This window comes from Tupaia chinensis, unplaced genomic scaffold (genome assembly GCF_000334495.1).
Source record: "Tupaia chinensis unplaced genomic scaffold, TupChi_1.0 Scaffold000001_1, whole genome shotgun sequence".
Lineage (NCBI taxonomy): Eukaryota > Metazoa > Chordata > Mammalia > Scandentia > Tupaiidae > Tupaia > Tupaia belangeri.
The window spans coordinates 4,828,914-4,847,648 of record NW_006159427.1 but is presented as its reverse complement, the minus strand read 5'-3'; the positions used below and the strand labels follow the sequence as shown (position 1 = coordinate 4,847,648).

At 36.4% G+C, this 18,735-nt stretch overlaps 1 protein-coding gene across 15 annotated transcripts in view; it reads left to right on the top strand.

Annotated features, from left to right (window-relative positions):
* Positions 1–18,735, top strand: part of ABI1 (abl interactor 1) — a 143,028-nt gene that overhangs the window by 112,586 nt on the left and 11,707 nt on the right. The window contains exons 4-10 of one of the 15 annotated variants that reach the window (XM_006139730.3): positions 3,147–3,161; positions 3,888–3,988; positions 6,093–6,233; positions 9,527–9,627; positions 10,520–10,597; positions 14,677–14,853; positions 17,851–17,937. In XM_006139730.3, coding sequence (XP_006139792.1) covers positions 3,147–3,161; positions 3,888–3,988; positions 6,093–6,233; positions 9,527–9,627; positions 10,520–10,597; positions 14,677–14,853; positions 17,851–17,937 — 700 coding nt within the window. The remainder of the gene's footprint in view (positions 1–3,146; positions 3,162–3,887; positions 3,989–6,092; positions 6,234–9,526; positions 9,628–10,519; positions 10,598–14,676; positions 14,854–17,850; positions 17,938–18,735) is intronic. The other 14 variants (XM_014586315.2, XM_014586343.2, XM_006139732.3 and 11 more) reach the window with 14 other exon arrangements.

Here is an 18,735-nt window from a genome sequence, read left to right as displayed (position 1 = left end):
GATTTCTTGCTTTCAGTCTCTCTTTCTCTCTCTCTCTCTCTGTCTGGCGAGCGCACGCGCCCTATAGCAAAAAAAAAAAAAAAAAAAGAAAAAATCTGGGCATGTGTGTGAGTACTTGCCCCAGACCCTAAGATGAAAATGGAGGAGAAAGGATTGTGTCTAGCCATCCCCCCCAGGTTGTGATTTCTCACTTTCTCATTGTCTTTCTCCAGTGAGCATATGCACCTATGACAAAAAACTACAAAAACAAAAAAAGGAAAACATCCTGTTTATGTGCATGCGTGCCCAGAATCTCAAGAGGATGGTGGAGAAGGGATTGTGGCATGCGTACCCCGCACCCCCTGTGGGGGGTGATTTCTCATTTTCCTCATCTTTCCATCTGCGCCTCTATTTCTCTCTTTTTCTGGCAAGCATACATGCTCTATGGCAAAATTAAGAAAAAAAAATCAGAAGTATATTGTGATATGAAGAAATTTTGAAATTTATAGGGACTAGCAGTTAGCATAATGACTATGTCGCTGAACTCCCAGGTAGTCGACCATGATTCGAGTCCCTGACCCGGTGGCTTAAACTCACGCTGGGCGCGTGTGCGTGTGTGCCCAAGATCCCGAGAAGAGAATGGAGGAGAAAGGATTGAGGTGTGGCCATCTTCCCGGGGGGTGATTTCTTGCTGTCTGTATGTCTGTCTTTCTGGTTAGTGCATGTGTCCTATAGCAAAAACCTCTCCAAAAAAAAATAAAAATTGAAATTTATGAGTCTTCTTTCATCCCCCATACATGTTAAGGAAATGACATGAGATCTTAAAAAAAAAATCTTGTTTTGGATATGTTTTAGGGATATTCAAGTGAAAAAACTTTGTAGGTTAACAGTTATAATGTTTTGAGCTGTAAGATAGACATTATTTCCTGCCCCATCTGCAACATATTACAAACTCCCAAACACAGAGGAATTGAGCTCCACAAGAGGTTAAATTTTATACCATTGCATAATGGCAGAAATCAGTTAGAATTCCTAGTCTAATTCTCCTTTCTTTTTTTTTTTTTTTTTTGGAGAGATTTTCACTGTAGGGCGCGTACGCTCGCCAGACAGATAGAGAGAGACATAGAGACAGAAAGCGAGAAATCACCCCCCAGGGGGGATGGTCACGCCGCAATCCCTTCTCCTCCATTCTCCTCTCGGGATCTTGGGCACGCACGCACACGCGCCCGGCGTGAGTTTTAAGCCACCGGGTCCGGGACGTGAACCGCGGTCGACTACGTGGGAGTCCAGCGACATAGCCATTACGCTAACTGCTGGTTCCCTAATTCTCCTTTTGTTCTTTTATTTGAGACCAATTTACACTTGAATGCAATTTGTTATTGTTGCTTCTCTTTCAATTAAAACACCAAATGAGAGATGTATAGGTATATTAAGATGTTTTCTTGGTTAATTTAGAATATTATGTATTGTAATGCATATACATTATAAGATATACATTAGAATGTGCATACACTGAAATAAGTATATGTATTTACTGTAATAATGTTACTCAAATTTTATTTTCTAAATCCAGGTGTGAAACATAGTGATTAGGGTAGGGTTCCTGACATTGTTTTTAGGTAAAAATGAGCTGAATCATTTTATTTATTATTTTTTTTTATTCGCCAGAGGGTATGCATGCACAATAGAGGGAGAAAGAGAGAGAGCACCCCCTTTGTGTGTGTAGTCATGTCATGATCCTTTTTCCTTCATTCTTCCTCCCTGTTGGGATTTCTGGGCATCCATCCTCATTTGCCTGGTATGTTTTTCAATCCACTGGGGCTGAGATTTGAACTGTCATTAGCCTTGTGGGATCCAGCCTCCTTAGCCACTGTGTTAAAAAGCTGGCCTGAGCACTGTCATTTTAAGCAAACATTAAAGAATACAAAATTTCAGGCATTTTCTCTAAATGAGAATGCTTTGGATGATTTCCTTTACTGTTGGCTTCATGGTCACCTGAGCAAGGGCAGATACTTACAGAGAATGGTATGTGTTATATATTGAAGAACTTGAACCTCTAGAAAAAAAGTTAGAATCTAGAACCTGAGGATAGTTTTTCTGAATGCACACTACAAGCGGTGGTGCTTTAGGACACATCATTTCATGTGTGGGAGCTAGTCATTTCTCACAGATGTAGCCTTGAAGATCAGAACTATGTTTCTGAATTTTGACTAAGGTGACTCAGAAGAACACTTAGAACTAAAGCACCTGCGCTGGCTCTGTGGTACAGCCAGAAAACACTGCTCAGGCGGTGCTGGGTCCATATGAAAAATCATGGGTTTGGTTCCCCAGTCAACCTTGTAAGTATCGGTCAGCTTGTAAATTCCAGGTGTAACATATCCTGCCTGGTTGGAAGTGCTCAGTGATCATGTTGTGAAGATGCTGTCAAGAGTACTGGTCTTTCTCTCTCTCCTTCTCTTTCATTCTCTTGAGGGAAATAAATAAACTTAAAAAAAGAACTAAAGCATTCTATAATGACATACTAGTATTGGCCTGCTCAAGATTGGTTCGTAAGATAGAAATGGAAGGGTTTTCCAGACCATGTTTGTATGTTTCTTAGAATCTGACTAAGCGATTACTGTGCATGATGACTTTGTTTCTAAACAGTGGGGTGCAAAGGCCCTTCCTGAATTTTGAACGTGTGATTTTGAATTTTAACATTTGTAGTACTATCCCTTTTTAAAATACTATAATACCACCATTTGAATAATGAGTATTCATACTTGGACATTTGTTATGAAGTCTTAGTACTAAGTGTATTAAAATAGCCCAACTTCTAATGCATAATGGTGTCTGTGGTTACGTCCGTATGTATGTATTTTTAATTATCTCTGATTCATTTGGATTAGTTCCCTAGGATAAAATACTGATGTAAGAAATAATTGGACCTATGTGGGATTGGCATAATTACATAGTGATTTACTTATGAATCTATTTCTTTTGAAAAATATGTGAAGCATAAATATTTCCCTGGTATTTATGGATCTTTTTCTTTATAAAATATTTGAAATGTGGCTGGATAAAAGCTTAACATGAATTGAGTAACTGTAAATATAAACCTGTCCTGTCAGATAAACTTACCTAGAATTAATTTCTACTTTTTCCCCCTCTTTTTTGCCAACGTAAAGTGGCTAAAAGCCAAGGTAAGAGATATTATTTATCATTTGACCCACAGTCTTACCTCTATATTGATAGAGGCTGCAGAGCCACTAAAATTTGAAAATTCTTCTTATGTCTGTCTGCTTTTCCCTGTAGGATTTATATAGATTAAACATACTCAAACTCAGTTCAAATCAACAACATTTAGCTTGGCTGTGTTGATATATCAAAGATATATTGGCATCTGCATTTATATAGGAACATTAATTTTGCTAACATTTATTGCTTTGCTCATTTTTTGATAGTTGCCTTGCTTTCATTGACTTACAATTAGGAGGTTTCCCAGACATCATATGTGGCTTTGTTACTGAATTGCTAGGGTAAAAATGATTATTCTGATGGGTATTTCAGCAAATTAACAGTGAGAACTGTAGTTGAAACTTATGCACACATTTAAAAAATTTTAGGAAACCCAGTATTTGGATGTAGATAAGTTGATCGCAGTGGACATATTTAACCATAAAATAATATATAAAATCCAGTTTCACCTGCATTTTGCTATAAATTGATATGAATGACACAACAAAATAGGGAAATCCTGAGTGCAAGTGATTCCTTGCCTTTTTTAAAACGTAGTACCAAAGTCTTTATTAAAATTGTCTGGGAATCCTTACTTCATGTTCTGATATTTACAAAAAGATAATACATGGTGTTAAAACACCCAGGGAACAATTTGATTAAAAATAAAAGCTTCTCTTTTCACATTTTAGCATGGAAATAACCAGCCCGCAAGAACTGGCACACTGTCGAGAACAAATCCTCCTACTCAGAAACCACCAAGTCCTCCCATGTCAGGACGGGGAACATTGGGGTAAGATTTCAGCTACATTGTGAGAAAGAATTTCTATGCTAAAGAAAAGATGTTCTTTCAGCGCTTAAGTAAATGTATGGATCCTTGTGGTGGAATCCTCTGTATGTGACACTATCTTTTACAAATTCATTTTGATTATTATTTCTCAGAAGAACTCAAAATGAACCTGCTGGCTTTTAGAGTATTCTCTCTAAAAGTCTGTACTAGAAAAGGTTTTTTAGTGTGTATATGTGTAAATTGAGCATTATATGTTGTTTCTCTTCTAGATTGAAATATATATAAATCTGATGTGCGTTTTTCCCAAAGGCTTGTCCAGATGATCGTGTATGGTGTTTTCACATGTATTTACAATATTTGTAGAACTTCAAATATGTGGTGCACTTTGTGTAGGTTGGCGTGGTAGCCTGTAGCTCTTCTGTTCCTCTAGTAAGGGGCTCCTGAGACTCAAGGACCTGGAGTACTTACCTGGAGTACTTGGGTAGAGTGCTTCTAATTGTGCTTCGTTGGTCTTCTTATGCCTCATCAAACTTGAGCAGCTTTATGGAAAAGCCAGTTGAAGAAATAGAGATAATGGTAGCTTCTTCCGTTTCATTTCTTCTCAATGTACTAGGTATATTGAATACTTGCTGAAACATTTCTGAAAGAATTTTCACATTAACATGCAAGTATTATGTTAGATTCCTTGTTTTTGGTAGACATTGGTCAACTTTTATTTATTTATTTTGTTATAGGACATTTGCACTCACTGGAGAGAGACAGAGAGAAAGTGAGAAATCATCCTTTTCCCCCAGGAGGGATGGCCATGCCACAATCCCTTCTTCTCCATTCTCCTTTCTGGATTTTGGGTATGCATATACATGTGCCTGGCAGGCTTTTCAAGCCGCCAGGTCTGGGACTTGAAAGATGCAGTTGATCATGTGGAATTCAGCAGCCTTAACCACTAAGCCATTGGCTGGCCCATTTGACAATATTTTTTTTAGAGAAACTTTATTTCAATTTTCATTTGGTAAGCCCTCTACCCCTGGAAAAACATAGGAAGTTATTTAAAGAAAGGTAAAAATCCTTTTTTGAGAAACTGATGGTAGTACACATAGGGTCGGAATGTACTTCTCCATATATTTCCATACTGAGGTATTGCGACTATACTTCTTATGTTTTTCTATTCCTCTAGTTGCAGAGCAGATATTTAGCTCCTTTTTTAAAGGATAGTGGCTTATGAATTACTATTCTGGGAATAAAGTACATATTAAAGTTTGATCTTACTCAGCATATAGAAAATGATAATCATTAGTTTTACAAGTATTAGAATGTTAAGTTATCTTTTCTCAGGACCAGCAAATGGCGTAAAGGTTGTGTCATTGGACTCCCACATAGTTGACGGTTTGAGTCCTGGACCCAGCAGCTTAAACTCACGCCTGGTGCATTTATGTGTGTGCCAAGAGGAGAATGAAGGAGAACGGAATGCGACGTGGCCATCCCATCACCACCACCCTACCTCCCCACCCCTGGGGGGGTTTGATTTCTCTCTTTCTGTCTCTCTCTGTCTCTCCAGTGAGCACATGGGCCCTATAACAAAAGTCTCTTTTTTTAAAAAAATTATCTTTTCTTAGGATTTTCCTAAGAAAAAGTAGCAAATTTAAATTTTTTGGTAAAGTTTGTTATTTTGATAAATGTTATTAATTATACACTCCAATTAACTTTTTTATATTATTATTATTATTATTATTATTAGCATTATTATTATTTTAAGTGCAGCCTCTGTGGCACAGTGGTAATACAGGTGCCCTGCAGAGATAGGGACCATATAGCCAGCTGTGGGTTCAGACCCTCAAGTCAGCCTGAAAACATACTGGTCATGCTCAAGGGGCACCCATGGTCTTGTGGAGCTGGAAGACTATAGAGAGAGGAGATGGTGCGATGAGACCGTGTGGAGGAGGGTACCTCCTCTCTCTCCTGAATGCACATGAGCTTTCTATCATAAAATTGGGGGGGAGTTCAGTTCTGTTATACATTTGATCATGGAGAGATGATCACAAATTCAAGAGGAAAATACTAGCTTGTCATTCTTTTACTCATAATTTCTTTCCCTGTTATGCTTTTTTAGACGGAATACTCCTTATAAAACCCTGGAACCCGTTAAACCCCCAACAGTTCCTAATGACTACATGACGAGTCCTGCCAGGCTTGGAAGTCAGCATAGTCCAGGCAGGACAGCTTCTTTAAATCAGAGACCAAGGACACACAGGTAAACCATCAGTGTGGGCATTTGAACATTGGAGAGTGGGTGCTGTTGACTGGTGGCAGACTCCTGTGCAGGTGCCTAATAAAGGTGAAGTACTATTTTAATGTTAATATTGAGTGTAAAAGCTGGGGGTGGTAATACTGTGTATATTCCTGTGAATGGATTTTTTGTATTTCCTCCTGTTGAGAGTACAGATGTGTATTTATTTGACTCAAGGCCAAAGAATATTTTTTAAATGGCCTTAAAAATGTGCAAGACAGGGGCCAGCAGATAGCATACCACTTATGTTGCTGGACTCTCACATGGCCAACTGTGGTTCGAGTCTCAGTGGTTTGAAACACACCTGTGTGTGCCCAAGATGCTGGGAGGAGAATGGAGGAGAGGAGATTGTGGTGTGGCCACTCTGTGTGTGTGTGTGTGTGTGTGGTGGTGATTTCTCACTTTTCCTCTCACTGTTTTAGTCTGTCTGTCTCTGTTCTGCGAGCAGATGCACCCTAAGGCAAAAAATCTCTACCTAAAAAAGGAAAATGTGCAAGAAAATCATTCTTACATATTTTTTGGAGAAAAGGTTAAATATCATAGAAATTATGCAACATGATTTAATCTTTAAGAGTATGGGGAGGGCAGCAGTTGGCATAATGGCTATGTCGCTGGACTCCCACCTAGTTGACCACGATTCTAGTCTTGGACCCAGTGGCTTAAATGCACGCTGGGCGCATGTGTGTGCATGCCCAAGATCCCGAGAGGAGAATGGAGGAGAAGGGATTGTGGTGTGGCCATCCCCCCTGGGGATGATTTCTTGCTTTCTGTCTCTGTGTCTCTCTGTGTCTTTCGGGGGAGGGAATGCTTCGCTTGAGCACCCCCCCCCCCAAAAAAAAAAAGTTTGGAGGAAAGATTTGGCTTAGAATTGAGAAATATTTTTTTAAAAAAAGAATTGATATACTAAAGTATGTTATTTATGTATTTTAAAATGTTCTAGTAATTAGCTACCCAGTGGGGTCTTAAAATCTTAGTTACGCAGTCTAACATATATTCTGAAAAGGTACACATTATTAAAAATAGTATACATAACCTCATGTGCTCTCCAGAGAAAGACAGAGAGGGAACATGAGAAATTGCTCCCAGGGAGGTTTTGGCCTTGCCGCAATCCATTTACCTCCATTCTCCTTTCGGGATTTGGGTCACGCTCACACATGTGCCTGGTGTGGTTTTCAAGCCACTGGGACCGGGTCTTGACCTGTGGTTGGCCATTTGAGAGTTCATACTTAACCAGCATACCACCTGCTGGCCCCAGATTGTCAGTATTTTAAGATTTGCAGCGTTCTGGCCTAAGCAGCCATTGACAATATGTAAATGAATGAACATATTTGTGTTCCACTAAAAGTTTATTTATAGCATTGAAATTTATATTTCCTATCATTTTATGTTACAAAATTTTTATTCCTTTTCTTCATTTTTTTTTTTCCTCCAACTATTTGAAAATTCTTAGATCATAGGTCATAAAAATCAGTGAGTGGGCAGTTTGCCAGACCTTATGTTAGGAAAAATGTCATGTAAGTCAATAATTGTAGAAGATTATAATAAATATAAAAAAATATATATGTCTGATGCAGTGTTGGCACAAAGCTGAGTGTTGATCACCTGCCTTAAGGGAGTTAAGGAGGCTTTCACTTCTAAGCTGTCTTTGTCTTAAAAATGTTTTTTTCCTATTCTTGTTAACAAATGATAGTCTAATTTTAGAGCAATCATATTAGACAGAAAATAAAAACCTTATCCACACATTGCAAATCTTTGCCGTTAGATTTCTGGGCTTGTCGAGCAAATGGTGTTGATTTTAAAACAATATGGAGCCTGAGGCTACACATGCACAGATGCGTGTTTTTATATATGTATGTATGCATGCACACATTACCAGAAGCAACTGGATAGTGGGGGGGTCTTTTGCCTACTGAAAACAACTATATGGTGCTGAGTCTTACAGCTATGAAGACAGTAGATCCACAGGAAGTAGAATTGTAGGGACCTGCTTACAGTTTATCATAGCATGTGTTCCAGAGTGCCCATACTGAAGCTTCACTGTTGTCTTTTTTCTTATGCTCACTTTCCAGAAAATGTCTCAGTGTTATTACCTTTTATTGATAGAAGTAGAAGTTTGATATTTCAGACTAGAATCGGTTTTTCTCCATATTTACTTCTATAGCATTTCATACATTCTCTTTTGCAGTACCTTTTACACTATTTTTCATAGTTTGTTTTTGTTTCTTTCTTTTTTTGGGGGGGAGGGGAAGGTTTTTGCTATAGGGCACATGTGCTGGCCTGAAAGACAGAGAGAGAGAGACAGAAAACGAGAAATCACCCCAGGGGAGATGGCCACGCCACAATCCCTTCTCCTCCATTCTCCTCTTGGGATCTTGGGCATGCATGCACACATGCCTGGCGTGAGTTTAGGCCACCAAGTCCAGAACTCGAACCGCAGTCGACTACATGGGAGTCCAGCAACATAGCCATTACACTAACTGCTGGTCCCCCTGTAGTTTGTTTTTCAAGCTTAACTGTGACAGTGTGGTTCATGCCTGCATTAGTCACTACTTTTCATAACATTTTTAAACTTTATTTATTTTACTTTGACCAGAAAGGGATATTGAGCTAGAGCAAGAGAGTGGGGGAAGGCAAGAAAGCAAGCCAACAGGTCTGGACTTGAACTGCAGTTGGCCACATGGAAGTCCAGTGCCCTCAACCATTTTGCCACCTGCTGGCCCACCTTCCCTCCCCCCCTTTTTAAGAGAAATTTTTGCTATAGGATGAGTATACTTGCCAAAGAGAGAGAGAGAGATAGAAAGCGAGCAACCATTCCAGGAAGGATGGCCACACTGCAGTCCCTTCTCCATTCTCCTCTCAGGATTTTGGGTACACATGCATATAGGCCCAGCATGAGTTTTAAGCCGCCGGTTTCAGAACTTGAACCATGGTCAACTCTGTGGGCATCCAGCAACGTAACCGTTATGCCATCTACTGTCTCCATAATAGTTTCTCATTAAACGCTTACTGACTCTGTAAGATTTTATTAGTCATACATTTCTCAATAGAGATAGTTCTGAGTGCTGTGTTACTACTGGTTTCAGATAGGTTGAGAAGTAGAATGAAACACAAGAACTATAATATTTCAATTATTATGGTAAGATTTGTAATGAACACTATAAAATGTATATACAGATCATAAAAGAAGTAGTTAAAGTGATTTGGGGCTGATCGTTTCATTATTTTGATGAATGTCTAGAGTTGCTCTTTTTTTGCAGTGGCAGTAGTGGAGGAAGTGGAAGTCGAGAAAACAGTGGAAGCAGTAGTATTGGCATTCCCATTGCTGTGCCTACACCGTCACCACCCACTGTTGGACCAGGTATGCTATTTAGTAATCTATGTTTAAGGTGGGTTATATCTATAAACTTTAATATGGGAGATGGAACCAATTTAGGCATCTTGGATAAAATTATTAAATTTATGATTGTTGTTGGAATAAGACTAATGACAAATTTAACAATATTTTTAGATCGTTTTTTATAGTCTTTTACCAGCTGTTTTTCCTTTCATGTAGCACCTATTAAATAGCTCTGTTAAGTAACTTTTTGGCCATTTTGCTTTAAAAATACTTGCCTTGGGCATTAATCAGATGACACTTACGGTGTCAGAGCAAACCCCAGCCAAAGGGTCAGTGTCTGTAAGGGTGGATTATATGCACACAGCCTTGATGTTGCCTTGAAGGCCAATAGCTCTGGCGTTTGCTTATTCTGTGACTTTACTATGTTTATGCATGATATTTGATACATATTATACAGTGAAATGAAATGAATGGAAAATAAAATTAGGAAAAGTTTTATTTATTTATTTTTTAGAAAGTTAAACATTTAAGGAATCCTTGGAAAGCATTAAATTAGCCCCATGCTTGTTATTAAATGACATTGAGACTTTACTTACCATGTTAAAAATGTACATTTTAAAAGTGTATATGTTAATTAAAAATATTAGGGAAAAATTCTTCGCTTCTCAAATGTATTGTTGAAAAATGAAAAAAAAGCTACTTATAAAAAATGAATACTTTATAGTGAATATAGGTATAAACTCAATGGCCTTTTTATACCTAGTAAAATTCTTAATTCATTTGAACATGCTTTACATATGAGTGTCTCTTTTTCTTTTTTTCCTCTTTTCAGTACGTTGTGCTTTCTTGCTGTTTCAGAATGTTTAGTTCTCTTTTCTTGTACTCTGACCTGAATTATAAACTATTTTATTAGAAAACATTTCTGTCCCTCCTTCTGGAGCTCCACCAGCACCACCTCTGCCACCACTCCTCCCAGTGAGCACTGTGATAGGTGAGATTGCATAACCATTGGAGCCATGGAACTTACTTTGCGTAATTCATAATAAACTCCTCTGTAGCTAACAGACTTCTAGCTTTTAGTTACTAGGTTGTAGGCGATTATACAAAAGTAAGAATATTAAATTTAATATACACTAATTTCTTCTGGTAAAAGGCCTCTGAACTTACACAGCCAACAGATACAAAATAACCTTTTCTGTAATATGAAGTGTTTATGTTTGATTTATAACCAGCTTAATGTTGTTATTTCTTGTTTGTTGAGGGTTTTGTAGGAGAATTATAGCAGTGATTGTTCAAAAAAAATTTTTTTTAATTAGCTATGTAATCTTTTCTTCCCCCTGCAACTGAAATTTGATTTGGAACTCCCTGGTATATACAACAGTCAAATAGGGAGAAATGGAGACAGACGGGGGGAAATGGAAAGGAAACGGATGTGCGCTGTGGGCGCTCTCAAACTCTGATATAGCCTAGTTCTTATGATATCTGAGGGTGCCATAAAACAGTTCTCTCAGTAAAATGTATTTCAATTGTTTCTAAGCCAGGCATGACAAATTTGAGTATATAAGGAATTCTAAATATATACTTAGCACAAAACCCATTCAGTTTAGAAGTACACAGTAGTATCTGGGGTAGAAATGGAAAACGAGGTGTTTCAAATAATGAGAGCTGAGTTTCAGTTTAGGTGAATAAAGTTATCTAATGTCTTTTCAAAATATTCATACATATGCATAAGAGACCCCAGTCATAAAAATTGTTAGTAGAAAGTCCTTGTGGAAAAAAAGAAATGCTTTCAGCCCTAGTCGATGAAAAAATTAAAATTAAAACCACAATGAGATACTAGCTTATATACATGAGATAGGTAAAAATGTAAAAGTTGGTGTTGTGTAGTAACAGGGCAGCTCATTGGTGGGAGTTTATTAGTTGATACACTCATTGTGACAAATAATTCACTGTTATCTAGTAATGTTGAACATATACCTACCCTACATTTATCTATTTCATTTCTAGATATTTACCCTAGAGTACTACTTTTTAAAATATGATTAAAGGACCTTTCAGGGTTACCAGGATCCTCTGATGCAGATTTTGAGGTCCAAGCTAGCCCTTACTTGACTTTTTCATTCACATTCTGTTACAAGTATACAAGAGGCTGTGTGAAGTATGATAAAGTCATTGCTTTGACAGCTAATGGAATATATACATCTATATTCATGTGTTTTAAAAATAGCTGTTTTAATTTATTTTTTTTTAAATGTTTTTTTCTTTTTTTTGGAGAGGTTTTTGCTATAGGGCGCATGCGGTCGCCAGAAAGACAGAGGCAGAGAGACAGAAAGCGAGAAGTCAACCCCCCAGGAGGATGGCCATGTCACTTTCTCGTCTCTTCTTGGGATGCTGGGCACACACGCACACGAGCCCGGCGTGAGTTTAAGCCGCTGGGTCCAGGACTCGAACCACAGTCTGTTACATGGGAGTCCAGTGACATAGACATTACGCCAACTGCTGGTCCCAATAGCTGTTTTAACTTCTATAATTAAATTATAATTACTTACTGAAGAACCCCCCCCCAACCCTTTTTTTTAAAGGTTTTTGTAATAGGATGTATGTGCTCACTGGAGAGAAAACGAGAGGGAAAGCGAAGAGTTACCCCCTCAGAGGGGGTGCTGCAGTCTCTTTTCTTCCATTCTCCTCCTGAGATTTTGGGCACACACATACATGTATGCATGCACAGCTGGTGTGACTTTCAGGCCCCCTGATCTGGGACTTGAGCTGTGCTCAGTCATGTGGGAATCCAGCTCTTTAATACCACTACTGGCCCCAGAGTTCCCCCCCCCCTTTTAAAATAATGGTAGTTATTTATAGCTATCTTCCACATTAACAAAAACTTTTTGGTTCTCTAACTTTTGTTGGCCCAAAGACCAAAGTTTGCACCTGCCGTCCTAGAGCAGTGATTTTCAGAGTGAAATCCCTAGCCATTAGCATCTGGGAATTAGTTAGAAATGTAATCCTCAGGTCCCATTCCAGATCTACTTGATCAGAAACTCTGGAGATAGAACCCCATAATCCGTATAATAACAAGTCCTCAAAATAAATTCTGATTGATGCTGAAATTTGAGGATAACTGTCTTAGAGAAATTCAGGAACCATAGTTAGAAATGTTTATAGCAGTAGTAGTAGTAGTAGTAGTAGTAGTAGTAGTAGTAGTAGTAATAGCAAAAATCTCAAATGAAACCCAAATAAAACAGTATAATGGATAAATAAATTATATATTCACATGCAAATAGGGTGAGAAAATGAATGACATGTATTTGATATATTTATCCATGTGGATGACTCTTAAAAATGATATCAAGGAAAAGTAAAGAAATTCAACAGAATGTATACAGATTCATTTAATTATATTAATAGTTCATACATTTGTAAAAATTATGTATAATGTTTAAGGTTATAGGTATATGTGTATATGCACACACACACACACACACACACACACACTTATAAATCTGTGGTAAAACTGTATTAAAAAAGAAAGAGAATGTTTAACACATACTTTGTGGAGTTTGGAATCCAGGAGAGGAGCACTAGGATGCAGTGGTGCTATTAATATGCTATTTCTTGAGTATGTATAATTTATATATATGTATAAAATTTGGATTCTGTACACTTTTTATACAAGTCAGAGAAATATAAAAATCATTTTACAGAGATTACTATTAAAAATGGCTAAAAGCTTCTTAGCCTTCTGGAAACTCTAGCAAAAACCTGTCCAGAGTTATTCACTGATAAAGGCTTTTGAATAGACTATTTAAAAATGTGTTTCTATTTAGAAAATGAGCATTTTGGTGATTCTAATAAGTGACTGCCTATGGCTTGGGAGTTCCAAAATGTGAAGTATCAGCAGTTCTTTTAATGAACAACCTCTGCTGTATGGCTTTATCTGACATCTTGCTTGACTTCTGAGAGGGTAAATTAGCTGGATGAAGACAAACTGAGTGCTGTCTTTTTACTTACTCTGTCTCGGTTTGGTGTTTAGATAGAGTAAGGAAAATAACATTATTCCTGAAGTTAACTGTGGAAAGTGTGGTTAATTTTAGATGCTTCAAATTCTATTAACCTTTTAAATACTAAACTTAAAATGTTGGTAAGGATAACACCAAATAAAAATTTAAATATTAGTAAATGAGTCAGTTTAGGTATTAAGTGTGGTGTGTGTGTGTGTGTGTGTGTGTGTGTGTGTGTGTGTGTCTGTGTGTATGCATGATTACAAAAAAGCAAGTTGCTTTGGGCCTCTTGTTGAACAAGAGCCCTCCAATTATGATTTCCTAAACTTAGCTGCCTTATAGATCTGAAAATAGAATCTAAAACTTTTTACAGTTTTGTCAGTTATAGAAGTATCCTAATCTTAAAAAATTAGAAATACACAACAAATCTGCCTTTATAGATGTGCTTTAAAACTAGAAATTGTGCTTTTCTTAAAAATGATTCTGCTGTGATATGTGTTGATACTAATAACAGCTAATACAGTAAACCTTCGAATAAGAATAGTACTAAATGTGGAAAGTGTGCCTAACAGTTTACATTTTATCATTTAACCTGGATTTGGCTAAATAGGTTTTTGTACTGTGAATCAAAATTCTGAAAATTTTAGTAATAGAAGGAAGTTTTTAAAACAGCTATGAGCACCTTTATGTCTAAAGATTGTTTCTTTCTACCTTCCACTCTCTTTTACTACTTATTTTGTTGGGGAAACAGTTTACATATAAAAGCTATATATTCTAAAATGCACATAAAATCATATGTTAATATTAGCAAAAATACCATTTGCGATTTATGTTTATTTTAAAGGCTGAAGAGTGTTACTTTTGCAGCTTTCCACACTGTAGCTGTTTTAACATTTCTGAGAGAGAGTTATTTGATTTTTAACTTTTCTTCACTTTTTTATGTTATTCCGTGGGCTTTAGAAAGAAATATGATAGACATTTCTTACTGAGAGCTGCCCCTTTTGTGCTACCCTCCGAGGTGATGACAATGCTCAAGTCTCTTTGTTGGTTGCCTTTGACTAATGCTTTTCAGCAGCCCCGGGCTCAGCTCCTGGTTCCCAGTATGGCACAATGACCAGGCAGATTTCTCGACACAACTCTACCACTTCTTCGACATCTTCGGGTGGATACAGACGAACTCCCTCTGTGACTGCTCAGTTTTCTGCTCAGCCTCATGTTAATGGAGGTCCACTTTATTCTCAAAATTCAAGTAAGCTTGTGCTTCGCAGGCATACAGCAACAGTGGAGCTCTTTTTGAAGGAAATTATTTGAAACTGTTACTCTTGCCAGTGATAGACAACAATTTACACCAGGCTCATTCATGTTTATTTTTGCTCTAGGATGTTAGTCCTTGAATCATGCCATTTTAAGAGTGCTTGTCACTTTCTCCCACCAAAATTCGAACTCATCGAGCATACTTAGTATACTAAAATTTTTTGCATTCATGTGTTATGTTCATTATTGTAAGTAGAAGTAGAAAACAAAAATGCCACTGAAATTAAACAATTTATTTTTATGGACATGTAAAGACAAATTTTGTGAAAGTCTTCTTTTAAAATAACAGACCAAAATTGCTGGCTATCACTTTTAAGGTCATTATTAACTATACCAAAATGAGTTAAAAATCAATTAAAAGCATTTGTGATGCCTGCTTAATTACTGTCTCTGAATAATTCTAACAGTGGGAAGAATTTTTATTGTAGTCAGTGTTTATTGATAAAATTAGAAAATAGTTTTACCCTATAATGTTAGGAAGGTGAAATAGTTTAGGGTAGTCATTAATTTCATTGAACTTATGAAGATGTTTAAGGAAGAAAGGAAAATCTGAAATGACCCTGTCAGTCAGTATTTGTTGCTGGCTTGGAGGTGCAGTTAGGGGCACAGACTTGAAACACACTCTCCAGTGTAGCCGCTTCATAGAGCTGCATGTTAGTTTGTTTTCTTAAAAACACCAAGTACTCACTGAATTCTCCATATTTACATAGGAAATTGGTTTAACTTTTTATTTATAACTGTGTCTTGAATATGTATTTTAAAATAGAAGTCTAAGGGAAAGTTCTTTTACTAGTTTTTATTAAAATTTTAGATTTAAAAAGTGAGTGTATTAAAGTAAAAACTCATAAGAACTGAAAACGATTTGAGCAGAAATGTCAAAATTTACAGATAATCCCCAAATTTATTCATTCCTTGTCCAGACTAAAATTTTTATTCAAGCTCCTAAGAATAAGAAGTACTCACTTCAAAGAATTTTTTTTTCTAATTAACTGACTCTAGGACCTTCTCTCGCGTTATCTCAGGTCTCCTTTGGTGCTGACATGTAGCCAGTGTCTGGATATCCCACAGACGAACTGGTCATTTGTCTCACTAGTTTTATTTATGGACTTTGATTTTGTTTTTTATATTCTTCATTTTTAGATTCCATCTTTATGTTCATTATTTTTCTTTTCCCCACATAGATATTTAGTTTACACTGGAAATAAGGTTTTCAGTGATATTTTTACCTAATACATATTTGTCTAGTTTTATTTTAGCAGTACTTGGGTGGGTTATTTTTCAGACAAGACATTTTCATTACTGAATGTCTACATTCTTTTGAATATTGCAAAGCAAATTTGGCCTCAGAATTTAAATACATTATTATGTTTTGACAAATGAATTATCCTTCAATCTGAGTTACTGTTGGTGTTGCAGTAGTTGTATGTAAATGTTTTTAGTGTTCTGATGTGCATAATTTTTCCCTTCTGTCTAAATGTGGTGGTAACGATTAGTCTTCACAGCATAGCTTTTCTTTTTCTTTACACACTAACCAGCATGGCTAGTTACTAAGGGATGTTCCCAAATTTTTTTAGGTTTGTGGGAGTTTGTTTTTTTTCAATCTAGACTTCTAGCCTTTCACTTATTTAAGTTCGAGCCTTCTTTGTACTTATTATCAAAATGAAGGAAGACGGTTTCATAGTGAATTGAACGCTGTTTTCAGCCATCCCTTGAATATCAATGCTCATCTATCGCTTTGTTATTGCTGCTTTGAAGACCGAATCTTCTTTAGACTTCTGTACTTATCAACAAAATTTGAAGGTTGAATGATTTAAACAACCTTTCAATAAAATGATCCTTGAGAACTGATAAGTTGTTTATCTCTGTCAATTTAGTTGTTACTTCTTGGTGACTGTCAGTAAACTGGCAGTCCTATTGAGTTTCTCTAAGCAGTCTTTGGCAATTACTGTCTTGCTGAAAAAAAAAGCACAGTAACAGACATGTGAATGTTTACTTCTAGTTTGTGTTACAGTTTTTAATAACTAATAATTTGCTGCCTACATAAGCATTTGGTGTCATTTTTTAATGAATATGCCCTCTCCAGAAAGCAGTTTACTATGTTTCAAGCTACCAGTGATTTCTTAGAAATTACTTTGATGCAAATAATTGCATATTTTGACTTATTGGAGATTAGATTTCCTTTCTCAGAATAGCAATAAAGGAAGGTTACTTTTGAGATAATCTGAAATTCTGAGTGATTAACACGGTATATGGAACACTCTTATTCCCTAGTGAATTTAGGAGTGATGTGTTTAAAAATAAAACTGTCAACTTAAAAAGTAATAATGACCTTGTTTAAAACAGGGTTCCCCTCTACCCCCAAAGAACTGTTTTAAATTTAGTTACATAATAAGAACTGTATTTACAGGACACCTGTGATTAATATAGAAATAAACAGCTATTACATAATAGCTGTAAATAAATAGTTTTATTTATTTGGGCTCTAATTTACAATATTACTTAAAACTACTCAAACCTGTTAGTTTATAGAGCTGTGGCAGACATAATATCCTGGAAATCTCTAGGCGTTTCATTGTTAACTATCTTAGAAGTGTTTCCTTAGCATTTGAAAATGTTATTGCACTGAAGTCAATGTGATGGTAAATTTAAATTTTCCCCAGACAATATAACATCAGATTAAATTAAAGTGTATTTATTCTTTTATAAAATTAACCAATTGACTAAGCATAATTTAGCTTTAAGTTTGTAATGGGAAATGAACTTGAGGTTCTGCAGGTTTTTGTTTTGTTTTTTTGTTTAGTTTTGTTTCATTTGCAAACTGTTCTTTGCATACTTATGTTTGTGGTCCTTGTAACTGACTTCTGCTTTTTGTTTGTTTCCTTTTCTTTCCTTTATCTGTTGTACTTCCCCCATATTGTGTTGTTGCTACCAGTTTCTATTGCTCCACCCCCTCCCCCTATGCCTCAGTTGACTCCACAGATACCTCTCACAGGCTTCGTGGCCAGGGTGCAGGAAAACAGTAAGTTTGGAAAAACTGAGCTATCAAAGAGTAGAGGCTCTCTCCTTAGAGCATGCATGGCTGATGAGTCATCATTTTCCTGACTTATTGAGAAGCTAATCTTACCTTGAAAATAGGTACAGATACGGTACTGAAACTGAAGAGCACGGTCTTCAGTGTTTTCTCCTGTGTGCATGATTGCTACTTACTCATATACGTTTCAAAACTGCAACTTTCCTATATATTTACATGATCTAAAACGTGAGATCCGATCCTTGAGTATTCTTCAGGAAAGAGTAATCAAACACGAAAGTTCAAGTTGTTGGGAAACTCCAAGCTTCTACCATTTATTAGGAGAATCAGAAAATGTTATATAACTTAACACATTTATCAGGTTATAGAGACATAGTTATACTGGGAGATAACTTTTTATTATGACAGTGGTAAGTTTCCCCCTCCCTTAATGGTTAAAAAAAAAAGATTAGAGAAAGGTTTGTAGCCTCATGATGATTTTGAGTCGATATGTAAAAAAAAGTTCATAGTTAGATAATAGAGAATTTTTGAGACTAAGTAAATTACATTCACACTGTTGATATAATGGTCAGTGATAAGCAGTGTAGACAGAGCCCTTTTCACATTTTGGCTACACGTAGGCCTATGAGGATTATTTTGGGATATATAAATAATATATATTATATATATATTAATATAATAATATATTTAGAATATATAAATATATAAAAAATATATAAATGTCAACTTTTTATGGCCTTGTCTGAATAAAGATCAGGTTTAATGAGTTTTGGAAATTGTTTTGAC